The 27,867-nt window shown below is 35.4% G+C and overlaps 2 protein-coding genes across 3 annotated transcripts; one reads left to right on the top strand and one right to left on the bottom strand.

The window, feature by feature from the left end:
* Positions 1 to 2,309: 2,309 nt before the first annotated feature.
* Positions 2,310 to 3,058, top strand: LOC133299548 (dirigent protein 19-like). Its single transcript, XM_061499017.1, has one exon. The coding sequence runs from the start codon at positions 2,310 to 2,312 to the stop codon at positions 2,865 to 2,867; it is 558 nt and encodes a 185-aa protein (XP_061355001.1). The 3' UTR covers positions 2,868 to 3,058.
* A 1,318-nt stretch (positions 3,059 to 4,376) lies between these two features.
* LOC133299545 (phosphoinositide phosphatase SAC7-like) lies at positions 4,377 to 26,990 on the bottom strand. Of its 2 annotated transcripts, none has more exons than XM_061499013.1 (20): positions 26,843 to 26,990; positions 26,651 to 26,734; positions 25,931 to 26,058; positions 25,735 to 25,826; positions 21,286 to 21,343; positions 20,820 to 20,876; positions 20,691 to 20,724; positions 20,443 to 20,523; positions 19,383 to 19,489; positions 14,308 to 14,394; positions 14,142 to 14,219; positions 13,811 to 13,881; positions 12,546 to 12,644; positions 12,097 to 12,199; positions 11,731 to 11,839; positions 11,510 to 11,582; positions 10,671 to 10,764; positions 10,199 to 10,291; positions 9,481 to 9,547; positions 4,377 to 4,755 (listed from the first exon to the last, which is right to left on the bottom strand). In XM_061499013.1, the coding sequence occupies exons 1-20, from the start codon at positions 26,988 to 26,990 to the stop codon at positions 4,625 to 4,627; spliced, it is 1,794 nt and encodes a 597-aa protein (XP_061354997.1). In that variant the 3' UTR covers positions 4,377 to 4,624. The 2 variants fall into 2 exon arrangements, with proteins under 2 accessions (XP_061354997.1, XP_061354998.1); XM_061499014.1 differs by having other exon boundaries at positions 4,377 to 4,751; positions 9,477 to 9,547; positions 26,843 to 26,987.
* Between the last annotated feature and the right edge of the window lie 877 nt (positions 26,991 to 27,867).

Below are 27,867 nucleotides of genomic sequence, written 5' to 3'. Positions count from 1 at the left end.
ATAGCTTAATACGATGATACGATAACATTACCGGATATATACGGGGTGTTACAGGACACGTTTTGATATTAAATAATATTTTTAATATATATAATATAATTTATATGTAATACATATAACAGTCCATAATAAGTCATATAACTAATCAAATATTCAAATTTTATAACATAAATATAAACAAAATATAATGTCCGAGCATTGGTCACGTGTCGGAAAAACGTGTCAGAAAGTTGACCACGTGTCCCAAAATGTCGACCACATGTCGAACGCGTGTCGGAGCGTGTCCGACACGCTCTTTTTCTAAAATATTGCGTGTCCGGGTATTGGAGTTGTTGTGGATAAAAAAAAATTCTTAAAAGGATTTGAAAAGAAATTATAGCAATTCTTAGGTTAAAAGATTTTGTTAACAAGAATCCTAAATTTATTGTTTAATACACATTTCATAACTTTCATTAATATAATCCTAATTAACAAAAATTGCTAAAGAGTATCATAAAGTTATTAATAAAAAATAAAAAATAAAAAATCTAATACATTGAAATTTAAGAGTTTTACTTTTCATTGATATTTGTTATTTTTTATTCTTCAACCTGTATCTTTAAGAGGTAATTACTATCAAAATCTTTTTTTGTGTGTAGAATACAGAAAAAAAAAAAATAGACTAAGACACCTAGAACCCGTTTGCATTGGCTTATAAAAAAAGTCTTTTTGTGGCTTTTTTATTTTAAAAGTATTTTCAATAAAAGTTATAGTTATTTAGATTTTTTAAAAAATATTTAGTTTTTGAAAAAAATATTTAACTTTTGACTTATGGATTTTTTAGAAGTTAAACTTTTAGCTTTCGAAAAAAATAAATTTTTGACTTTTTTTATGACTTCTAATCTTTTTTAAAATCATGCATCTAAATAGACTTTTTTCAAAAAATATATTTTTTTTCTTAAAAAAAATAATTTTTGAAAGAAAAAAAAAACTTATCCAAACGGACTCTCCGAGTCATCCTAAGAACAGCAACTCCAGACAGATCCCTATAGATCAGCTGCAAACCTCCCATGCACGGACACGCTTTTTCTTTGGAAATTTACGTGTCGGACACGTGTCCGACACGGACACGCTCCGACACGCTCGGACACGCGGTCAACATTTGAGGACACGTGATCAACTCTCCGACACGTTCCGACACGCGGTCAATAATTGGGAACACGCTCGGACACATTTTATTTATTTATTTATTTATTTGTTTTTTTATTTTTTTTAAATCTTAATTTTTTTTGTTAACTAAATATAAAAGAAATAATTCATAAATTAATTTTTTTCTGTTATAAAATTTGACATTAAAAATTAATAAACTAATAAAAATTATTTATATTTATATTTATGTAATAAAATTTAAATATTTAATTGGTTATATAACTTATTATGGATTCTTATATGTATTAAATATAAATCATATTATATATATTAAAATTTTTATTTAATATTAAAACGTGTCCCAACGTGTTCAAATATGACATTTTTTAGAATTAACGTGTCGGCGTGTCGTGTCGTGTCATATCCCGTGTCCCGTGTCCGTGTCCATGCATCATAGCTGCAAACAACCCGAAGGAGGGTTTTCAAAATAGTGGGTGTCTAGGTCCTGCAGACTAGCCAACCAATCAGCAACAGAAGGTAGAATTACCTTCTCTGTGGATACGAAAAGTCTTAACCACCCAAAATCCGGTTCAGAAGTCTTTGAATTCTTCTGATCAAAGCAGGCAGAGGATGATGTGTGGCACACCCGGCCAATTACTATCAAAATCTTGTTGCGTGCATGACCTCAATTTATTAATTACTCTTACCTGTCATGCTTATCTTAATTCTTTAGGAAATTCTTTCATTGGATATCATCAAATACGTGAATCAATTCACAGGAAATTGTTTTAACTTAATTAGTGATTTTAAACTCAAATCCTAAAAATGCAGTTAGGTTAAAACTTGATAGATTATATTCGGCTCGGAATTAATCGGTACCCTTGGGACCTAATACCTATTCAGCGAAGCGCAAATGCAGCACAGTAATCTACATTACTTCTAGAGACACACAATTTTACAGTCTTAGCCCGAGCACCAAGCACAATAAAAAAGAAGACTCAACGACCTTCAATGACTTAGCTATCGTTTTCATTGACGCCATAATGTGAATCAACTCTTCTCTCACCGCCCCAAAAAAGAAAAAAGAAAAAAAGAAACGAAAAGAAAAGAAACCAGGTCTCTTGTCATATACATATATATATATAATGAGATATAACCTTCCTATGTGTTCAAGCGTAGTTATGGCATCCTCTTTACACAACTACGTTCTTGTTATTTTAACTTTGGCCATAATCCAATTTAAGGCAACTTCTGGTTCCCATCATCACCACAGACACCTCAAATCCCTTCACTTCTCGCTGTTTCAACATGAAACTATAAACAAAACAGGGTATATCATAGTGAATGGTGTAGAAGGTGGAGCAGGAATCACTGAAACCACAACCCCTTTTGGTACCTTATTTGTGTTTCAGGATCCTTTGACTGTCACAGCAAATAGATCCTCCAAACTAGTTGGAATTGCTGAAGGGACTTCCATAACCTCTAGCCTTGATGGGCTTCGAAGCATTTCAATTGCCAAGATAACTCTACGTTTGAAAAACCACAAGGGCTCTGTTTCCATTGTTGGTGGGACAAATAATGTGAAGGCTTCGGATCATCCAGTGGTAGGAGGCACTGAAGATTTCATGTTTGTGCAAGGCTATGTTACCTCTTCTCCAGTTGATCTTAAGGGTCTTACTGTTGTTTATAAGATCGAGTTTCATCTTTATTGGCCTCCATATGCAACTCAAGCCTCATAAAAAGGTCCTCCACACCTAATAATGCCCCAGTCCCAATGGGTCTTTTTTTTAATAAACTGTAGATGTTATTGTCTTGGTGTAAATTCTTCTTAGATAGTAGTCAGTAATTTATATTGTGTTGCTAAGATGCTGATTCATGTTGTTCAGCTTTCATTTGATTGTCTGTTTGTGCCATTATTATTATTATTATTTTAGTACTGAAATAAAGATTTAATGTCAGCAATCTGAAAAGCATTACCCGTAACTTATGAGAAATTGTTCAGACTTCAGAGTCCACACGAGGAGGACACATAGAATGACGAAAGCAATAGCTGCAGCCGAAACAACGATGAGAACTGCAACATAGTAGTGGCGACTAAGGCATAGATAAATCGATTTTTTCACAAAAATTGTGAAATTTTTTAATGACAGATGATAAAACATAATACGTTCAAATTGAGATCAATATCGAACATCCAAAATTTTCAAGATAATCATTCTTTTGGGTCAACCATAAATCTCAAAATATGCCGATTTTGGTCATAATTCCTAACCAAGGTTCAAATCATATAAAACCAAGGACATCAACGGAGGCAATACGTAACTTTTTCTACCAAGATAATATGCAATTTGATAAAAATTGTACGCTACAGTCAAATGATGCAAGGGTAGTATGATATAAAATCCATGGCACAAGGCTCTGCGCAACTGTTTGCGCGATTTTAGTTACTCACTAGATTATCACGTGCTTAATTTGTAGAAATAATGTAAGACTTTTGTAAAGTTGGACAAACTCACATTCGGTGCTTTTTTAAGGGGAAAAAAGAGAAAACAAAAATCAAGGAAACTCTACTTAATTTAAAAACAAGAGTAACTTCATATTAAAATTTAAAAGGACGGACATATTCCTTAAATTTAAATGGAGCATATGTAGTACTTTTTATTTTGACCGTAATTTAGAATGGTAATCATATGCAGACTTTACCCGAGCAGTATGCGACTGCTCACAATATTTCAGACAAAATATTGTTTTTCCTCATTTTGATCATAGTTCATAACGATGGTCCAAATCACCGCGGTAAGTCTTAGGATTTTATATTTGTTATGTTACATAACATAACAATATTTTTCTACACACACAATAAATGAGAGAGAGAAGGTGGAATGATAAAAGAGAGAAAGTGGAATGATAAAAAAGAGAAAAATATATGAACCCCACTTTTTTAATGTGTGTAGGAAAGTGTTGTTATGTCATGTAACATAACAAACATAAAACCCTAAGTCTTATCACGGAAACCCCAGAGATCATAATCAGTAAATATGCGAGTGTTTTTCTCAGTACACTGACATTAATGGAACGGTACATAAAATTTAAAATAAAGTAATCTCTATTGTAACCTTGACTGAAATCAAAACCTAAGAGGTTAATTCTATTGCAAGAGTAATGAATTATCTTAAGCATAAAAGAATCGACTAAATATCGGATTTCCAAGAGTGCTTCCATCTTAAACTGGGCACAAATAAAACCCGCATATACAAAGTGGGGATGGTACCAATCACTATAATGGGATATTAATCAAATTTGGAATCTATAATGACTACAAAATTAGTATGAAAGAATAAATATAATAAGTAGTACGCTAGGACCCTTGTGCAAACATTGAATTCGTTGAAGTGATCTAATGTAGAAGCAAGACTTCTGCAGGTGAGGCCTGTTGCAGAAGCTGGATACTTCAGGGGAAAATTTTTAATTGCTGAAAGCGATATGTACATTGAAGTCAACAACGGGGCTTGTGCAGGCGAGGTCTGTTACAGAAAAGCCGGCCATTGGCCCTCACAAATGCTGCTATACCAACACTAATGCTTGCCCACATTAATGAAAAAAAGAAGTGCCGAAAATCATATCTACCTGCAGGAACAATGAACATGAGATTATCACTGGAAAGCTATAGACTTCAAGACCAAATGTAATACCAGTTCGTTAACCTAGCACTTGGATAGTGGCCAAACTTTGTAACAACCTAATAAATGTAATGAGTTTTTACTTATGGCAAATCTGACTTTGCATGTACACCTGCAAAGAGGCAAGCAGAGAAATTCTCATAGAACTTCGCATCACTTAAATTATCCAGAAACCTTGGGCCAGCAATTTTGCAGCAGTAGGTCACTGGATATCTAACTACAGAAGTTACTTTGGATTAAACCCACTGGTTCATTTGAATGGCATTAAACATAGATCGGAATATGTTTGATTTGAACCTTCAGAATTTAGTGAAAGGTTCCACTCTCTATTAATGAACAAGTCTGAACTCTCATTTATCTACCCGGTGGCTCCATTCTGGTTAGAGTACTAAGGAGCAAAACGAAAGAAGTGGAAGGAAACAGGAAGCAAGAATGAATGATTCCTAGATTTAATTGATGGAACAAAAGGAAAGGAAAGTGGGACCAATATTACCCTAGGATTCACCATTTTTCCCTTATCACTGATAAAATGAATAGAGAGAGAATGCTAACTACTATTGTTTCCATGGGTCCACCAATATATCATATCCTATTTCACTTTTTTAGTCATGAACAGAGTTTCTGTTTCCTGTTTTTTCTCAGCCCTCCCTTCCTCATTCTCTTTACAAAAAACTCATGACCTTGATTCCCAAAAGCTTTGCATCTGGGTTTTATGGATTCAAGCCGCATACCTTGAATATCCTAAGTCACGTGTATGATGCCATAGAAACATATATTCGGTAGCCACCATCAACTGATGCACAACAGTCACTACCTTCCCGTACACTTTAGCAAGGAACAATGCAATAATCACTGGGCTACTAATTTGAAACCAATCTTAAAAGAGTATTGTAGAAAGCATTATAGCATATTCCCACCTCTCAATGCTGACTCAGAAAAATGGTTAGTTAGTAGAGAATATTCTAGAAGTGGGTATGGATAATAAATAGAGAGAAAATAAATGGAGAAGGTAGGCAATTACTTGGGATTGGGCTAGGGAGAAAAGGTGCTTGTCGAATCGCATCCATTATTTGTAATATCTTTATTTTATCTACCTTTCATTTAACTTCTTGATTTCTTGTCGTTTCTAGTCATCCATTACTGTTTGTAATTTTCCTTTATACTTTCAATATACAAAATCTGGTTTATCTATTCCTTTGTATCCCTTTTATTTTCTGTTTTTGAGTTGAAGATCCTATCAATTGGAATCAGAGTTATCTGATCCAGTTAGCTTTGAACCATGGCCTTGCTAAGAAGGAAGATATGGAGAAAGGAAATTCCCAAGTTTTATGGAGAAGACAATGAAGCTTAGGAATGGTTAATCTATTTAGAACAATATTTCTAGACAGAGAAAATATATGAAGATGAGAAGTTGAAAGAGGCAGTGAAAAGGTTTAGAGGATGTGTGTTCAATTGGTACAAATGCTGGAGTTGGCTCAATCCAAGTGCAAGATGGTGGATGTTTTTAAAGGCATTTCTACAGCGATACCAACCTGAGATTTGCTTGGAAGAAGATGATACAGAATTGGAAACACAAAAAAAGTCAGTGTTGGAGAAGTCCAAAAACATGAACAGAAATGAGGAGAGAAACAGGGTGAAAGGGGAGTCAGAAGTTGTTTGCATGGATATGGGTGAAATCGAACAAGGCACGCAGCGACTTGAAATGCGTAAGATGGCAGTGAAATCACAGCACCAGAGTTAGTAGTCGACCCATCCCCAACACTGTATCTGGACATGAATTTTCATAAGAGGCACAACCATGAACGGAAGTGGCTATGGGTGTGTGGTGATGGGAAGAAAGAGAGGTGAAGGAAGAAGAAACAATGATGGGTTTCTGCAATTCAGCAACGACCTAGGTAACGAAGGGAATTTTGGAATCTGGGCCACGTTATTGAGGTAAGGGATGAAGCTCAAATCATTCTCCCTATTATGTCAAGATTAGGCTTCTATGCCCAAATGTGAACAAAAAAATGATAATGATGCTTCAGTCTTTCCGGTATATCCAAATTGGGCTTCCAAGCCCAAGTGTGGACAAAAAAACTTTAGTATCTATCAAATTGACCAGAATGACAACGAACTCAAAATGAACATACTCTTGTTTGCTAAATTTGTTGAGATATATAGTCTCACATTGGTTGTATGTGCAACTAATGTGGCCTTTATAAGGCCTTGAGCACTCCCACCCTTTGAGCTAGCTTTTGGGGTGGTGTATCCCAAGGTTCTTTACATGGTATCAGAGCCTCGCCGTCCCCCACTTTCTCTTGTGGCGTTTCTTAGCACAGGTAGGTTGGGCCTGTTGCATTGTCCACTCTTCAAGCCCAATGGGCTCTCGTGTGAGGGGGCGTGTTGAGATATATAGTCCCACATTGGTTGTATGTGCAACTAATGTGGCCTTTATAAGGCCTTGAGCACTCCCACCCTTTGAGTTAGCTTTTGGGGTGGTGTATCACAAGGTTCTTTACAAAATTGAAATTAGAAAATAAGATAGTTTTTGATGAGCATGACATGATAGATTGGTCTCGACAATCTTCTTTCATAAAAGTGAAGCAAATGGGAGGTGCAGCATCTCGCCTTGGGTCATGGCTGACATGGTGCCATTACTCACTGGATATGTGATCATCATGGGCAGCGTTCCAAGATGGAAAAATGCAGCAGACCTATACTTCCATGACATCAGAGAAACTAGAATTTTCAAGGCAATGGAGAAAGGAATTATCGTTCCATTTTTTTGTGGGGTATAGAAGACACAAATGGGACTCCATAGCAAATGGAGCCAATTGGGTAGCATTTTGTTCTCAAGAGACCAACATATTCATGCTCAAATTGAGGGACATTCAAATATTGATCTGTTCTATTTTGGAGAGATACCAAATTAGTATATTTGCTTATGTGATGGAAATGGCTAATGAAACAGAGGAATACATGGCTGGAATTGTTCGTTATTTGGAATCGAGTTTTGGTTATTTTGGTGCAGATTGCAATATTATGGCAGAAATTAAATATCCAAGCGGGGCTTAGATTGATGTCCGAATAGTTATGGTTGGATCTTGGGCAGTTGATATGAAGACACTTGTGGAAATACAGTCTACAATAAAAGGTGATGGAACTACTGCGGAAGAGCAATGGGATCCGGGTGGAAACTATAACGCTTCTTGCACAAGTGGGTCCCTATACTACAAGCAATGGGATCCTGGAAAATGATTTTGGTGAGCAGGCTTTCATCTTGATGGCAAGGTGAAACTTTGAGGGGGAGATATTGATACGACACCAGTCGTAAAAGAATATTGTAGGAAGCATTATATCATATTCCCACCTCTCAATGTTGACTCAATAAAGTGGTTAGTTAGAAGAGAATATTCTAAAAATGGGTATGGATAATAAATAGAGAGGAAATAAATGGAGAAGGCAGGCAATTACTTGGGATTGGGCTAGGAACTTGGAGGATGTTAAAGAATAATATAAACCATTAAAAGGGCCCTCGCCCAAGAGCTTAAGCTATTGGGATGAATTGGTTCTTTACGTGGTATCAGAGCCTCGTGTCCCGGGTTCGATCCTCACCGCCCCCACTTTCTTTCTTGTGGAATTTCTTTCTTAGCATAGGTAGGTGAGCTTGTGCATTGTCCACACTTCAATCCCAATGGGCTATCTTGTGAGGGGACGTCTTAGAGAATAATATAAACCATTAAAAAGGGCCTCACCCAAGAGCTTAAGCTTTGGGTTGAATTGGTTCTTTACGCGGGAGAAGAGGTGCCTCTCGAATTGCATCCATTATCCGTAATTTCTTTTTGTTATCCACCTTTCATTTACCTTCTTGATTTATTGTTGTTTCTTGTCATCCATTACTGTTTGTAATTTTCCTTTATACTTTCAATATACAAAATCTGGTTTATTGAGGAAATTCCTTTGTATCCCTTTTATTTTTTGTTTTTGAGTTGAAGATCCTATCAGCTACTTACACCACATATGGTTCTTAATATACATCTGAGTAGTTTTGGAAAGCATGAATTACCCTTTACATTCAAATGGTATCAAACATTGTAATCTACTTGACGGAATATGGATTAAGCATAATGGACAATTGGTTAGTTTTATCTTGAAAAAGAAAAAGAACATGAAATGGGGATGTTTATTATATATGTAGTTTTAGGATGATGGATTTTTGAAACTGTATGTTTAGAAATTACCAGAATTGGAGTTATAATTACTAGTTTACTTCATCAATGTTTCAATTTAATAGGATAATGAATGTCAAGTGACGGGTTTCTATTCTTGTGGCATTTTAACTAGTTCACCTTTTTAAGGATTATTCTGTAGCTCAGCTCTGAGAATTATGGTGAATTGATAATTATTACTAAGCAGTTGTCCCTATTGTCCCTCTCCTTTCATGTTCTCTATCCCTCTCAACTTCCCCTTCATTTTCTATCCTCCCAGACTCTTCTCCCTTCTCCCTACTGTCCCTGCCTAATGGTATTGCTTCACCTATAAAAAAAAAAGAGGGTGAAAAGGTGGTTTCAAACCACAGGTCTGTCAATCGTTTGTGAGTGAACATGCACATGCAGTTACAAATCAATTTTTCATTTAGACTTAAGGTGTACTTTGTATCCTTTAAGCTAAAATAACAAAAGTAACTCACCTTGACTCAACGACATGGTTGCAAAAAGAAACCCAGTCAATACCAGACCCAAAGCCACAGGAAACGACTGCAAAAATAAACAACGTGATGTTAATATTATAAAATGCATATGATATTCTTCAAGCATTCCTAATAATAAACTGCAGCATTCCATAAACTATGGAAAGAAAAATAATCATATTAGATCTTCATCATGAGGCATCGCTGTAATGCAGTCCAGCAACATAATCATTTAAAACATTTCCTTGACTGTGTAACCAGGTTGCACTTTTTAATGTCGGAGATTTTGTTCTCAATTAAACCTAAATAAAGCATAGATTACTTGGCTTCATGTGGTATTTGTGTTTGATAATTGCTCGGTAGCCCCAGGATTGTACAGAAACACACATGCGGTGGGGTTGATCCCACCCCATGTGTGTATCAAATACAATTCGAGCTCGGTATTTGGACACATTGAAACCTACCACTATTCTGAAGAGTTAGGAGTTAGGACCAATTTTTGTATCCCTAATGTCTCAAAATGTAGAATAAGAAACACAAACAATTAAAAAAATTTATCCTCAAGGGGAAGTAATTTTAAGTATACTAAGAATGAATTTAGTCATATGTCACAAAAGTTAAAATATATACAATATGAATCTTCTGTTAACTGTTCCAAAACCAAAATAGATGCCTGAAACTTCAATAGGGAAAATGTTTCCATCTAAGTTGAACTCACAGCAATAGATTCGAGGCCTTGATTCTGAGAAGAGGGAGCCATATCTCGGTTGACAGAAACTATAAAATGTCCTTGCAAGAGATCAATTGCATCCTTCACATAAAAAAATAATGAACAGGGTAAATAGTTCACAAATACTAAAAATTTCTTTACATAACAAAAATAAGATATATACATTAGATCCAGAAAAGCTCAAAACTTTAATTCAACACAAGAACTGTTTAGTTTAGGTGGCGATGAGGACATATTGGATAAATTTTCTTAAGAATATGAACCACAACTAGATGAAAAATCAGTATGTCCACACGAGCATGATTACCACAGAGAAGCAAAACCTCAATAGAACTTTGAATAGGATGCTGAAGTAAAATCAAACATACAATCAGACCTAGATGCTGATGAGTTATGACAGCAGACACCTGTGAGGCTGTGAATTCTACCCAATACATACAATGAGAAGATATCCACAAACCTGCTTTGTTCCATCACGAAAGTTATTCAAATAATAGCGCATAAGAGCATTCCAACCGTCTTTTAGTATCCCCTCAACTGTGCGGTGCCCAAATCTGAATCCAACAAAAACCTCAATTAGGAAAGGCGTAGGGTTAAATTTATAATTGTAGCAGCAGCATTATTGAAACTTTTGAGAAATTATCACATCATATAGCCAGCATCTTGATATATGAATTTTATCAGACAGTTACACAAGGAAGTTATTCAACCTTGAAGTATAAACAATTACATAATAGCATTATAATTTTTTAAATAATTAGGGTTTGGTGTTTGTCATTTTAAAAGACATAAGTTATGTCATTTTAGGAGAGAGATAGACACAGAAAAACGGAAATCATGGGAGAGAAAAAGTGAGTAGTTTTTTTTAATTTAAAATTTAAATTTTCTGTGTCTGTATCTCTCTTAAAATGACATAACTTTCTGTCATTTAAAATGATAAGAAGTATTGTTATTCTAATTGAATATACTGGATGGTGCAATTAAAGCAGGCAATAAGAAAAAGAACAATAGACTAATATGGAAAAAATAAAATGCATGAGAATTCCCAAAATAGGGGAATGATGAAAAGAAAAAACACGAATCAATAGATTCAATTCCGATCCTAATACTATCAACAGTGTCATACACTAATATTTTAGAAAATACAATTAGAGCCGGTATAAAATTTATGTGCTTTTGTAATTATCCTAAGCTAATGTAATTTCAACATAGAATAACCTTTTATGTGTGCATCATTGCTCTATGTTCTTTATATGGGAGGAACATGGGAAAGCTTTGGAAAGAATCATGAAAAAGTACCGGACAAAATCTCCTTTCAGAGCAGGAGTGCCTGAGTATTGAACACTTATATCATCCCCATGATTAGCCCACACTGATCACAGAGAATCAGTTAGAATAGAATCTAGGTTTGAGTCCTATGAACAATATAAATAAGAATGTATCAAATGAAGATAACTACATAATACAACATATATTTATATGCCAAATATACATAATTTCAAAATTAGTAATGCACTTACAGATCTTAAAGCTTTTATCCAGATTTGGATGTGAAGAAATGGTTTCTTCAGCACCAAAGACACCAAGCCTTCTAAGCTGGTATTCCAGCATATTTCGACCTATCATGCTCTGCATGTTTAAAATTATTAAGCAAAAAAATGATGCCATAAATGCACAGATAACATGTAACTAATTTCAAAATGATGAAGGCACAGCAGTTGAGTGCATGTATGCACATAGATGCACATATGCAAATATGTAAATTGTTGAGCTTTTTTATGCTATGCTAAGCAGTAAGTTCAAAACATAAAATAACACAGGAATGGAGTGTTCTTAATAAAGGAGAATAAAAAAACAGAACACTTGCACTATACAAATCAACCAACCTGAGTAACATTTGTACGATCCAGACAATCAATACAATTGGTTCTAACAACCCCAAGTTGCTCCTTCATTTTCTCTCCCTTTTGATTATTCAATAGAAGATATCTACAATTTCAAAACAGAATTGCAATGCAACACAGCGATCAGATTTCTTTTGAGCACTTCAGTTAGTGCAGAAAAAGCAATTTGATTACAAAACAGAATAAAAATAGAAATTGTTAATGGTGTTTTGTAGTCAGACAGCAAATTACATTATGCACGAGGATTGTCCAAGAAACTATAGTAGATAGTTCCACAATATGCAACAAAAAATGTATTGTAAATTATTGGAATTTGTTGAACCCTGTTGGGTGAAACCAGACAATGCAAATGTGAATCCAATTGTTAAATAAAATCTGAAGAAAATCTCATATTTAGAGGACTAAAAGCTCAACCAATAAAATTTCCATACCCATTTGTCTCAATAAAATCTGAAATTTGTTCATAAAGGATTGAGAGACGATCGAAATGAATGTGCCCACAGATGTGATGGAAATCAAAGTGCAGATATCTACAAAAAGAAAAAAAGTATGCATGAATACCAAATAAAAAGAAACCAAAATAATGTATATACATAAATGTTGAGATATATAAAATCATTAATGTAGCCTCACCCAACAGCTTAAGCTTTTGGGTTGAATTGGTTCTTTACATGGTATTAGAGCTTCAGTGACCATAAGGTCACGAGTTCGATCATCACCACACCCCACTTGTGGAATTAAATAAAAAGCACAAAAGAAGGTAAACCAAAAAATTGGACCTGTACAATATCCACACTTCAAACCCAAAGGGCTCTTGTATGAGAGGGCGTGTTAGAGAATAATATAAATAATTAAAAAGGCCCTCACCTAACACCTTAAGGTTTTGGGTTGAAGTGGTTCTTTACATGGTATCAGAACCTCGGTGTACTGGGTTCGATCCTCGCTGCCCCCCACTTTCTTTCAAGTGGAATTTTTTTGTTCGCACAGGTAGGTGGGTCTGTGCATTGTCCACCCTTCAAGCCCAGTGGGCTTAAAGTGTGAGGGGACGTGTTGAGATATGTAAAGAACCTTGGGATACACCACCCCAAAAGCTAGCTCAAAGGGTGGGAGTGCCCAAGGCCTTATAAACTCCACATTAGTTGCACATACAACCAATGTGGGACTACATATCTCAACACGCCCCCTCACACAAGAGCCCTTTGGGCTTGAAGAGTGGACAATGCAACAGGCCCAGCCTACCTGTGCTAAGAAATTCCACAAGAGAAAGTAGAAGGCGGCGAGATTTTTGAATCCGAGACATGAGGCTCTCTGATACCATGTAAAGAACCTTGGGATACACCACCCCAAAAGCTAGCTCTAAGGGTGGGAGTGCCCAAGGCCTTATAAACTTCACATTAGTTGCTCATACAAATTCCACTTAAAAGAAAGTGGGGGGCGGCGAGGATCGAACCCGGGACACGAGGCTCTGATACCATGTAAAGAACCTTGGGATACACCACCCCAAAAGCTAGCTCAAAGGGTGGGAGTGCCCAAGGTCTTATAAACTCCACATTAGTTGCTCATACAACCAATGTGGGACTATATATCTCAACAAGATATATAAAATAATTAATGTAGCCTCACCCAACAGCTTAAGCTTTTGAGTTGAATTGGTTCCTTACAATAAACCTAAAAGCTAATTGAAAGATACTTCTACCTGACATCATCACTATCCACATCCTGCATTGTACTTCCAAATTTTTCACATAGCCTCCCCTCTCCTCCATGCTGATAAGAAACAAAAGAGACAAGAAAAGATACTCAGATAGATGCACGCTGAAACAATTCCATGCTCATTATCAGACAAAATATATCCTCAGGATCATGCACAGCATGGTACAGCGATAGTATTTGGTTATTGCATGCATTTTTATAGTTACTTAAAGTTCACTAACCATTAACCAATTAGATACACTACTATCATCAGACACAATTTGTCCATCATCAGATAAGCATTATGAGGTCATATGCAATGGAAAAATATTCACCGTGTTGACAAGATCAACAGCTAACACAGCCCCATATTTTTTTCTCAAGTCTAAGAAATGCCGCTCTAGGACTCGAGGCTGCATCATAGGCAGTGAAACAGCAGTCAAATAAACATACAATATGAAATGGAAACCACAGAAATACAGCAATAAAACAACCACTTACAGCTTCCTCAAGTTTCAATAACTCATACTTTGGTTTATATGTTAAGTCCACTATTTGTTCCCAGAGCAGTGGAATTGAACCACGAACCTGCAAAAGATCAACAAAAATGGCACCTATGTAAATGAGATGCAAGAGGGTTATGATGGTGTAAGGCAGCTCGCTATGGAATTATGGAGGATTGCATTGCCACGGACATTTGGTGGCCATGATAGAAAACTATAAATTATATGAAAGGGCTTGCATAATGTGAACAATAAAAATATAACTTATATCAAGAATAATAAACATATCTAAACGTTTTGTATCATATCAAACTTACTAAAAGTATCACAAACTCTAATATAAATGCAAAGGATGTGGGGTGGATTAATAAGTGGGATTTGTTTTCTTAAAACAAAGATGAAAATAAAAGCCAAATCTGATTTGTCGGTGGTTGATGTTAGAGATATATAAAAACTATTAATGTAACCTCACCCAACAGCTTAAGCTTTTGGGTTAAATTGGTTCTTTACATGGTATCAGAGCTTCGGTGTCACGGGTTCAATTATCATCGCCCCCCATTTAGTTAATAATTAATTAAGTCTTATGGAGTTTCTTAGCACAGGTAGATGAACCTGTGCATTGTCCACTCTTCAAGCCCAGTGGGCTCTCGTGCGAGGGGGAGTGTTAGAGATATATAAAAACTATTAATGTAATCTCACCCAGCAGCTTAAGCTTTGGGTTGAATTGGTTCTTTATAGATGGGTTACAAATAAAAAATTAAAAAAAAAAATCTTAAATTGAGAGACTGAAACAGACGATTTCAAGTTCAAGGTGATTCACACTGTGGGTATTCTATGCAATGGATATTCATGGTGGATTTAGTGGGTTGTTCATGGTTGAAGAAAGTTAGTTGTCTGGGGACTTTGTGGCTTCTTGGTGTTGGGAGAGTCGTGTGATAGGTGGTGAGAAGACTCTGCTTTGGTCGCGTGAAAACAAAGCATAGGAAACAAAGAGAGATCGCGAGAACTCGAACGTGAGTGGGATGTGAAGCTGATACCTGAATGAGAGACAATGGAGAAGGAGTCACTGCAAGACAGTCATCAGGAAAGACATACACACAGACAGAGAAGAAAAAGGGAGGGAGGGTTTCATTCAGTTTCAGAGGCAGAGATGTATGCAATGATTCGGTGAGGGCTATCATTGGGGTTTTGGAAAGAATTTTTAGTTTGGAACTCCAAAATACGCTTAAAACAAATTTTAATTTTCCATTTGAATCATGGCTTCGCCATACTGCCGTGGCCCATAGCCATCATGTGCCGTAAAAATGACAGTAAGCAACCTAGTTCCTATTTGATTTCGCCATAACCAAATCGTAAAAAAAAACTCGCTACCTCGGTTATATTCAGCTATCATGATTTGGAAATAACCAAGATGTTTACTGTGGAATGCTATTTTCCATTCATCAACTGTTGCATTTGGAAACACTTAGGCCTAAAAGTATATAATAATCTTCTCAGCTCAAGGTAAACTCATCTCAAAGCTGAAAAAAAATGTGGTGACTACTAAGCACATGGATCAACTAGTAAGGGGTTGTTCCAGTTTAAGCAGTAGTCTCGAGTTCGAGTTCCTGATAACGCAATTGAGTTAAAATTTGGTAGGGAGAGCTATGCCGCCTATGTGGTCCTACCCAGCTCCAATCGGACTAGTTGAGTAATCAATGAACTGATAGATAATATCCAAAAAAAATGTGGTGATTCTCTGCAAAAATGTGGCTATGTTTTCCTTCATGGTAAATATCTTATCAGGAGTTCCTTTTGGTAATTTCTTGACTAGAATGCTAATAAAAACTTGAAAAGCTTTATAATACTAATATTTACTCAAAATCTAGAAAGAAAGAAACAATGGCCATGCTGGTTAGACTTTGTGTTGGAGTGAATACAGAACAAGAGATAAATGAGAGGGGATAAATATAAGTGGGGGGAGGGGAGCCTGCCACTTGGACAGTACATACCCAAGCAATGATAGGGTAGTTGGGCGGTTAGTTCCCATTAATGTGTATATAAGGGATGTTTTCATGGTAAAAAGACACTTCTGGAAATATTGTTGCAAGACTGAGAGTTTCTCGGAGTGAAGGAGGAACTCATTTCTTGTGAAGAGCTTAGCTCGCGTGTTCTTGTAAACCCATATCCTCTCATCAATAAACACCAATCTTCTTCCTCCTAGCCTTTTTCCCAATCCCCTCTATTGTATTTTCCTTACCTTGAAATGCAGAGCTGTAATAGAAGGGAACTTATTTCCCCTTTATTTGGATGTTTATGTCTAAGTATAAAGAAGGATGGGAATTCCATTTCCCTTTACTACTGCTTGGGAACTTTACAAAGCTCAAGACGGTGATGTGGCTGCTTGCAATAAGTATGGTATAAGGGGTTTGGACTACTGAGCAGGGAGAAATCTTCCTACCATGGTGGCTTCCTCATATGATAGCACCTCCATGCAAGGTTAGGTTTTGGACTTCAACCTTGAGGACAAGGTTGCTTCTTAGGAGAGTGGTATTGATACAATTAGTATTAAGTGAGAAAATATATTCTGGAAAGAATATACCAAGTGATTAGAAAGCTAGGAGGTGATTAGTGAGTTAGTTAAGAGGATATGCAGTTATGAGTTGTAAACTTCTCCAACTATATAAAGGAATGTGCTTCTAGATAGAAAAAGCTCTTGAAAAATATTATGTTAGGCAGAGTGTGCTCAAATTAAGGGGAATGCCCCATGGCATGAGAAGTGTCTCTTGTGTGCTCATTTGATTTTCTCATCAACAAACAAATATTTCCTTCTATTTCCATTTGTTTCTTTCATTCTTCCTTTCTAAAATACCAATTACAATCTCTTAGAATCCAGAGCTGTATCAATTACACTTGCCCTTTAATTTTGGAAATTTTTTGTTGATGATAGTATGAAACAATAATTATTTTAATACTGTCTAGAGCTTTTACTCTCCTATCAACTACCAAGCAAGCTGTAACACCCCGTTTTAGAACCGGTTTATTAACATTACGTATGGCATTAAGCGCAGTTACAATCACAGTAATTGAATTAAAGTACGGATAAACTTTTTCCTTTTCATTAATAGACGTTTCTGTTAAAAATTAATTCCCTAATTAAAACAATTCCAAAAACTGTAATCATAACCTAAACTAAGAGTGGAACACTTAATGTAATTTTATTTAGACCATACGTTGCTACCCCAGTGTGCCAAGTAGTCCCCTTAGACCAACAAGCCTTAAAAGCTCATTTTTATTGACATTCAACACTAAACACCTCCACTTTTTATTTATTTAAGGAATTTTATACTACTTCTATGGTCCTCATCTCCCAATATGTTATAGAACTCTTTGTTAGCTGTGCGTGGGTTCAAACCGCGCTCAAATCAGAGCACCGTAGCTCAAGTTATTAATTTTTGAAAAAAGGGTGCTGAATTTCGCAGGGTCCCGCGCTGACAGAGCTAAACCCGCGTTGCACAGGACCTTGCGAAATTCAGCACCTTTTTCTTCAAAAATTCATAACTTGAGCTACGGTGTCCGAATTGAGCGCGGTTTGAACCTGCACGTAGCTAATGAAGAGATCTATAACATAGTGGGAGATGAGAACCATAGAGAAAGTATAACATTCCTTGTGTAACTAAAAAATGAAGGTGTTTAGTGTTGAATATAAAAAAAAATGAGTTTTTAAGCCTTGTTGGTCTAAAAGGACTACTTGGCACACTATGGTAGCAATGTATGGTCTAAATAAAATTACATTAAGTGTTCCATTCATAGTTTAAGTTATGATTACAGTTATTGAAATTGTTTTAATTACGGAATTAATTTTAAACAGAAACATTTATTAACGGAAAAGGAAAAAGTTTATCTGTCTTATGATTCAATTGCTGTGATTGTAACTGCGCTTAATGCCATACGTAATATTAACAAACCGATTCTAGAACGGGTGTTACACAAGCATAAATTACTTAGCAGCTCTTACTGTATTTCGCTTCTTGTCCATCTAATTAAACTATGAAATGTTACTAAAAGCTTTCTTTACAGAATTTAGCAATGCTTTATTTGCTAGCAGGCCTAGAAGCTAGTTTCTAAAAAGTTCATTACCAAAAATTTGAACGGGAGCAGTATGTACTAAATCCTATGAAGCACCGACACTTCCCGACACTCTCGGACACTCCGATATTTTCCGACACTTCAACACGCTTTATAAAAATTCGAAAAAAGGTTCAAAAGTTGCGTTGCGTTGAGTTTTTAGTTCCAACTATTAGGTTCATTGGATTGCGATTACCATTTTATTGAGTTTAATATAAATATTTGGGATATCTTATGTTTTTTTACAAAATTTATGAATATTATAAGTTTAGATTCATTTTTTTGTTAAATTATTGATTATTAAATATAATATACACTACATAAATTAAAAATATTATTTAATATCAAAACGTGTCCTAACGTGTCGAAATCTAACAGTTTTTAGAATTAACGTGTCGGAGTGTCGTGTCGTATCGTGTCACGTGTCGGTATCGGTGCTACACAGACTAAACAAACAGAATGAAGAATTTTCTAAGCATATTGGACTTAGAAAAATTGAAAACTTCTTAGGCAGCTTATATATATATATATATATATATATATATATATATATATATATATATATATATATATAGGGGAAAGTACTTCTTATGTGACTGTAGAAGGGAAAAAGTGCAGCAACACTTTCTTTTATCAGGATACGCGTCCGAATCCTGGTTTTTTTTTTTTTTTTTTGATAGAATCCGCACGTGTATGCTAGTGTTAAAAATTTGCTGCAAATTTTCTCATCAGCAGTCACATGAGAAGCGACGGACACATATATATATATATTTAAAGAAGAAGAATTAGTAAAAAAATCCCTACTGTTAACTTTCCTATAGGTTGAGAAGACAATTTTAAAAGAGCTATTTCAAAACAACGATAGCTCCTTAGGATTAAAATAAGGATCAATGAATTAAATAAAATCATGAAAACCTTCACTTGCATGGTACCATACAATTTCTGCATGATAATGCAAAGCATTACCTGAACAAATGATGCTGTATACCCATTGAACTGCATAATTTGCTCTGATTCCACAAAATTAGCGACATAACCATCAGGATCAGCTCCTCTTCTCCACATCCGAGTGCCTTTCAGGAAATAAAATTGTATATGCACCATTAGCCAACCAACCAATAAAAGATGATGTCACTTCAACACAAGCCCTTGAAAATTCTTTATGCTGCTGCTATGCAGCCACATAACAGTAATCCTTAATATGGTAGCTCAATCACCCCCATCAGTGACACAGGCGCTTCATTAAGCAGCCAGAAATCATAACCACTAGTTTTCTCACAGTTTTCAAATTGTATAGATACTATTAAATATTGTATATATTAATATAGTTCTACTCCAGTCCCTTATTAACTTTCCAAATAAAGAGGAAGGTAGCTTAGTTCGGTTCCTTTCCTTCCCTTTCGAGTCTATCCCTATTTATTCCATCCCATTCCATTAATGAAAAAAGGCACACACACAGAGTAAATCTTCACCTCTGCTGAAGTTATATCCAAAAAAAAAATCATTTCCGTCAAACCCCGACTAACGAGGATAGAGGTGAGGACAATCTTTGTACACAGTCTTACCCCTACATCCTTACCTTGCATATTTGCAAAGTGGTTGTTTCCCGAATTCAAAACCGTAACCTTTCAATTACAAAGAACAACTTTACCACCCCTCCAAACTCGCCTTTTTTGCTGAAGTCATATTCTCATGAATGAATTAATTGAAAGCAATGTGAGCACAAGTGTCTTAACCTAAACTACTAGAAATTACAATACATATTTTCTGTCGAAAGGATTAATACCATATCTAACTTTTCACGTCTTGGACCTACATATGCTCGGTAAAACACACCTATAATGGAGTGCAAACCATCCTAGCAATCTTCTACAATTACTTTTGTTATTACCACCAAAGTAACCACTACATTAATTTCATGGCCTAAAAGATGTTGATTTTCCAAATGGTAAAGAAACACATACAAAAGCTTTATAAGTGCATAGGCAATCTGGAAAATAGAAATTTATTCAAAAGCTTTAAATACCATTTCTTCTGGTGCATCTCCTTGCAATCAAAGTGATGTCAATAATATCTTTTCCAATGGCCGCTTGAAAGTAATGAAAGCCTAATTATTTGTTAAGGATAATCCTAGAAAGGAATAGTTAAGTGATTGCCACTTAACAATAGAAATAGTCAAAATAAAAAAATAAAAAAATTAACAAACCAAACAAAAATTGCATGTCTTAGAAACACAACCATAATATGATGAATATAACAATGAGAAAAAGATACTTCCTTGGACTACAGGGAGTAAGTATGGGTCAAGCTGCATGCACAAGATCAAACATTAATTAGTAATATAAAAATGCGTAAGAAATGTAGAAATTCAACCAAGTATCAACAAATTTTCAACAAGCCTACCTTGTTATCTATGAGCACTTCCAGCATATAATTATTCCATAGAAATCTAGGCTCTGCCTGTGATAAAGCATTTGTAACATAAGCAGAAAAACACGAGAAAGCAAGAAAACTGCATATTGAATCAATCCAGAGTGTCACATTGTTTGCATAGACATCAATAGTATCACCCAGGGATAATATTAAGAACAACCCCATAAACCACTCTGTTAAATCCCGACTAGCAAGGGTAGGGTTGAGGCCAATCCTTTGTATGCAGCCTTACCCTTGCATATTTGCAAAGAAGCAGTTTCTCGGATTCGAACTCATAACTTTACGGTCACAAAATAGTAGCTTTACCGTTGCTCCAGGCTTACCCTCTTAAGAACTACCCATCAAAGAGATAATATTTCAACCAAGGCATCCACACTATTTGGTAGTAAAAGTCTCCTGTAGCAGACAGCTAGTGATACAAAAGGCAATAAAATACCTGTCTCCAAAGAGGAAGCAATCTAGACTCATCACCTAGGTCATTTAGTCGCTGGGCACTGCAATCATATCATTAAATACAATTTTACATTTATTTTTTCTCTCAATGACAAACATATAATGACCCTAACTGGTAAATCTTAGTTAGAGATTTAATTTAAGGATTTAAATGCCATAATTAGATTCAGTGAGCGATTTCAAGTATTTTGACTGTAATCATGACTATGTTATGAACAGTGCGTTCTGCCGGAGAATTTACAGTTTTGTGAATTAACCGGTAGAGCTTAGAAAGAGCAAAATAATTTTAGAGACATAATTTGATAATTCTGACGACAAATATGAGTTCAGAACGAAAAATTGTATAGTCTGGCACTTTCCGTGAAAATCTCATGAATAGTGTTTCTACCGGGTATTTTGTACTGCTGTTTAAGCAACCGGTAGAGTCCAGAAATAAATAATTGATGAAATAAGAATAAGAAAGTCCAATATATGCCAAGCAAGTCAAAATAGGCCCAAGAAAATGATAAGTTTATAAGTTAAGTTCAGAAGTGAGCGAAGTACAATTAGTGATTCACAGTGCATTTCGTTAAAACAGTGCAAAAACCATACTGTGAATTATGAATATTATTTAGTAACAAATTAAAATTAATGTAAATGATTTTAGAAAAATAAAAATATCTCCGTAGATATAAGTTAGTTCCGGGTCCGTTAAGTTAAAATACGCGATAGAAAAACATCCGATTGAGAAAGCCACATGTGCTTATAACTTAAGTTTCCTTCCAAAAGTTACTATTCACATCAGCTCACCTTCCCTCTCTCTCCTCAAGGCCGAGTCTCTCCTCCATGGAAGGCTAGGTTTTCAAGTTTTCTTTCTCCTTTGATTTCTCCCTCCACACTCAACCAAATCCTTAAGTCCATACACGAAATTCATAGGAAATCAACCAAGGAATCCATTCCACCGCTTTGTTTGGGCTGGTTTTGCTTGTAGAGAGAAATATTCCTCACCCCCAATTCGTGACACTATTCATCATTGTGGAAAAGTGGGGTTTTTGAGTGAGAAAAGCTTGGGTTTTGTTCCTTGGAGCTTGGGTTGGCAACTATAGGTAAGAAACCTCTAACCCTATGGTTATATTTTTGGTGATTTGAGTCTTGTTAATGATGAGCATATTTTGTTGGGAAATAATTGATGTTAGAATGTAAAATTTATGATGGATTATTGTTGTTTAGGAAGTTATAGTGTTGAGTAAGCATCCACATGTGATATAAAAATTTAAAAGCCCTATTGCATCTTCCTCCTAGGTTTCGGCCATCATGGAGTGAGTAGGAGTTATTGTGGAAAAAATTATATTATGTATTGTGAAGGTATAGTGTGTTGGAAATGAGTGAAAATGGATGAGTTAGTAAGAATGCCTAAGTAAAAAGGACTTGGTGTCTAAACTCAAAATAGGAATTTAGTGGAAGCATTCCTAGGTGTTTGCAAGTTGTAATGAAGTAACGAAAATGTATTGTAAAAGAGAAGAATCTTTGGAAATTCCCCTTGTAGGATTCGACCTATAGGGTATTTAGGGATATATTTTGTACATTTTATTTTAAATAAAATGTGTTGTAATAAATTGTATAAAGGTGATGAGTTTTGAAGAAAAATAGCATGATTTATGTTGAAAATTCCTAAGGGAATGGTTGATTAAATTAAAGAACACCAACGGTTATAAAGAGGTCTAGACTTGTGTATTGGCATAGGATTGGCAAAAATGCAAAGAAAGGAAAATAAGCGATAAAATGTATGCTTATGAAATAATTATGGTATTGCATCATTTTATTGATGCATTGTAAATTATTCTCTAGGTGTGCCTAGGGATTGAGAAGGATCGGAAATCTCTTGAAGCGATAAAAGTAACTTGTTCCACAAGTAAGCGTATTGGTAAAGCTTCAAGAGGTAAGCTCTATGTTTAAGGAGTCTTTTCCTGCTTGAGTGCTCCACCATGGTTAGTGAACTATGGTTGGACTGTATGACTGTGATTTAGATGCTTTGTATAGATGCATTCATATAGAGTTATTTGATAACATGATATGTTTTGCTCTGGTATGACTTCTGTAATATGATTTCTGTAACAATCTCTGGCCATTGATTGTATAGTACCCGGATGTCCGCTTTGGGGTCCTCCCTCGGGACTGATGGTGTACGCCTCTGATATGTCTGGTTCCGCTTTGGGGTCCTCCCTCGGGAACACGTGCGTTGATTTCCGCTTGGGGTCCTCCCTTGGGAATGACGGCGCACATCTCTGATATGATATGGATATATGCTCTGTTCTGTTATGATATCTGTTATATGTTGTATTTGTATACTCTGTATCTGACTTTCATGCAGGAGTGAGCCAGGGGTATGGAGAATTCTCTATAAACCTGGAGCTTATTGAGATTTGTAATCTCACCCCTCTTTGGGGACATATTTTCAGGTGCCCAGATTCCCGGTGAGTCCTCACTAGGCAGGGACACGACACGTGGCTGAGGCAGTTGACAGATTGGATTTTGAGTGGCTGTAGGCTACTACCTTTTTGGAGTGTTTGATGTATTTTAGTATTTTCGCATTTGATGGATCATGATATTGATCCTTTATTGTGTATATGGCCTGTATATGTTTTGTACATGTCTGTCGCTTTGATGCATGTACATTTGGGTATTCAGGCACGTTATATGATGAGGTAGTATTCAGATATGTTTACGTGTTGGATTGCATGCTGTTAGATATAGTGGCACTGAGCCAAGTTATGCATGCGCCCATGGATGGGCATTTGATTATATTTGTATAAACTGTTTATCAGGAAATGCTTCTGTGAGGGATTGGAAAATCCCCAGTTGTCCGATTTATAGAGGAAACTCTGCCCGATTTTCGTTTACGACGAATGAGAATTTAAAAAGAAAAAAAAAGTTAGCTCGTATTTTCAGAAGTTAAGTCTTCCGCTGTATTCTGTTTTATCATATGTATGTTAATTGAACCGGCTCGAGACGGGGATGTTACAAAACATAAATAAGTTATGTTTACATCATGCATTGTTAGAAAACTTTCCAACACCCAGAATTATTTATATAATCAGGAAGACTTAAACCTCCAAATTTGTTAGCAACCCTTGTTTTTTAGTGGCTATTTTTCAGAAAACATTTTTATCCCCATTTTTCACCTTAGAATTTAGCAGTTTACAGTGCCTGACCATCAGACTTAACAGAGCAGTCAGGCTATCATAATTCTCATTACAAAAATTACAGGTCAATGAAGGCAGTTATAATGTATTATTTAATAATTATTTTGCTAGAAGCAACACCTATTATGCTGAACATTTCCCTCCATACTGTCTTTTCTTATTAGAAATCGTCCACCACTTGCCATTAAATATTAAAAGTACCTGCAAACTTTTCTAACTTAAAGTAATAGTCACTATATTACCACTAAAGATTATAATGCCTTTTAATGAAGATTGCAATGATCTGTAGCTTTACGTTGGTTAATTTCTAAAAATGCAAATTATCTTTGTCTACTTAAAAGAAAAATATAGGCTTATATTAAAATAAATTGCTAACCATAAAATCAGTGATCTATAGATTTACATAGAATAGGTGCACTGCAGGCTCCTTTCCTGAAATAGAGAAGATCCATCAATGTGCCTACATTACCTAAGAATTGTGTTTACTCTGCGCTGATAACTTTCAAACTTGGTATGAATGCTACTCATGCAAGATGAAGTTCTCAAACATGCGTGAATTAATACATACTTTAGCCATTAAACTACAAAAACTGATGCAATCGTCCTAAATGTCATGCTAGAAGACAGAATATATTGATTATAATAAAAAAAAAAAACTGACTTTTTCAATATGTGTAAAGGTTGCATGGTTGCACCCATTTGTTAATCAAAGTATTCCTTCTCTATGGATATTTATATAAACTTACTTGGGGAAGTAATAAAACAAGACTTAATGGAATAGAAAATAAATTGGTGAATGGTGTGTCTTGCTACGATACGGGGGAAAAACTATTAGATTTGTGAAGGGGTCGACCCCTTTTTTTTCCTTATGTTCCAAATGACTCTTTTTAGTACTTGTTCCTTATATTTATGTTAATTATTTTTCTTTCTCTCTAATTGACTTTTTTCTCTTATTTAATTATTTTATGCTTATTTATTTTTATTTCTTTATTTCATTTTTTTATTTTATTTTTTATTTAATATTATTATTATTATTATTTTCATTTTCATTTTTATTTTCTTCTTTTTCGACAATCATTTTTTTCTTTTTATTTGGGTTCCTTGATGGGTGACCCCAAATAATTTGGGATAGAAGTGTTGATATTCATCTATAGATATAAGGCAGCAAATTTGAGAATCAAAATAGAATCATATCATGTTTCGTCAAAATTACAATTAGATAACTGTTAAAAATACCCAAAGAAGTTTACCTCAGAGTTAAATTAGTGTCGTATGAGAAGAACAGACCAGATGTCTTCTCAGCGACATTTAACAGCCCAGAAAACTCCATCTCTGTCTTCTTCTGCCAAATAAGGTACAGCAATGATGAGTTTCGAACTGCTTATGAATATAAAATTAAATTTAAAAAAATAACAAAATAACAAAAATGGAGTTTCAGCAACTTACCTGTTCAGCAGGGGTATTATTAAGAGAATAATCACATGATAAAACCTTCATGGAAGAAATTTTGAAAATTGGGTGCCCCAAGTAAGATCCAACAGATTCACGCTCGGTTATAATCAGCAGATATGATCCTAAAGGCATTTAAAGTTGAACAACATTAACGTGATTAGTCAAATAGGTGTCTACAGTTGAAAAGGAACAAAATATAGAAGGAAGCTCAGGTATCTGATGTAGATATAAAAAATAAACGTCATGATCAAAATCAAAAGAACAACCTAATGAAAAAACTAGAGACCTAGTGCACTAGCTATGGAGATAAATGAACCAAGGGAAACCCATCTATCTTACTTGATCCTTAACTCCACTGCCTTTTGTTCAAAAGAAATGCATAATTTAGCTTACCTCTGCCCGAAATACCCAAATGTTGTTGGTATCTTATATTCTTATTCTATCTTTGTTTTCATCTATGTGCCAAGATCAATCATCATATCATTAGTTGAAGCTCCCAACTATGATATCTCTCCAAAAAAAAAAAAATCTAGTTTGTTCACATTGTAGAATTGTCACATGGACAATAAGGAATACCAACATAGTCCTTGCAATATCGGCAATCACACAAGCATTTGGCATAATACAGATAAGTAGATAAAATAATCACATTTATTTCTATTGTCCACAACATCACTCAGAAATCAAGGTTAAGTGTCAGCTAACATTACTTACCAGCCAAAAGCCTTAACATCCCAACCACACCAAAAATTGTCAAAATCTTAGGAACTCGAAGGGTGCTGCACTCCGGAATCTCATCTGTCCAAAGTAACAAAAAAAAAAAAAAAAAAAACGCGAAAAGCAAGGATTGAGCTATTAGATATGCTAAGCAAAGCACAAACAGAACCAATGGAACAAACAACGAACCAATGAGCTTCATGGATCCATCTATTCGACTAACTGCCAAAGAAGAACGAGAAGATCCATCCGTTGGTTCAATCACATACTTATCCGGAAATTCCCAAATCCGCATACGCGTGTACAGCTTCTGTCCGGAATCTTCCCTCTCCATCATTACCGGAATTCCCACCACACTGAAAATTAACAACACGGACTCAGTTATTCAAAGATCAAGGAACTCCTTTCACCAGAAATCACCGTCAAATTCAAATCCAAATAAGCTTCTAGGGATTTCCAGATCCATGGAAGCAATAATCCAGTCAAAACTACTCAAACTACGTTAAATCAAGCTAATATGAATCGAAGAACCTGGTTCCCGCGTAAAGCAGTAATCGAAAGTAGAGTTCTGAGATTTTCTCGCACTTTCTCGGGCAAGAAAATGCAGAAAGAGGAAGAGAAAAGTTTACCTGGTCGAAGGTTGACGAATGAAGATTAAGTATACAAATTTGGATTAACGAGCTCTTGATTATGCTGTGACGACGAGTTTCGAAAAAGGGAGAGTGGTTCGCTTCTATTGTTTTGAAAGTAAGGGCGTGTTTAGAAGCTTCACCAATCACAACGTGTAAGTGTGATGAAGATGAGCTAACACTGCAAGTTCGAATTCGTAATATCCAAATCGCGAATTGCGCCACCGGGGCGTGAAGCTGCGACTGGTTCCGCTGAAACGGTGCCATATGACTATGAGTTGGATAGGCGTGGATTACGGGTCTCTGAGTGCTACGAGCCTAGTACTACGGAGAACCCAATGACGTAGTCAATTTAAAATTTCATAATTATTCACGATAGATTCCAAGAATAAAGATTGCGTTAGTCACGTCTACTTACGAATATCATTCTCATTTATATAGTTCTTATTTAATTATAATTTACTAACCTAAGCTTCTACGTTAATATAAGTCTTATATTTTGCCCACTAATATTCAACTCTAAAAGCACTCATAGTAGCACAACTAATTAATAATGTTTAACTTGAATTTATGTTTTAACAATTG

This window comes from Gastrolobium bilobum, unplaced genomic scaffold (assembly GCF_033153095.1).
Source record: "Gastrolobium bilobum isolate Gb01-03AN ecotype WA unplaced genomic scaffold, APGP_CSIRO_Gbil_v1 utg1631, whole genome shotgun sequence".
Classification (NCBI taxonomy): domain Eukaryota; kingdom Viridiplantae; phylum Streptophyta; class Magnoliopsida; order Fabales; family Fabaceae; genus Gastrolobium; species Gastrolobium bilobum.
This window is presented reverse-complemented; position numbering and strand designations above follow the sequence as displayed.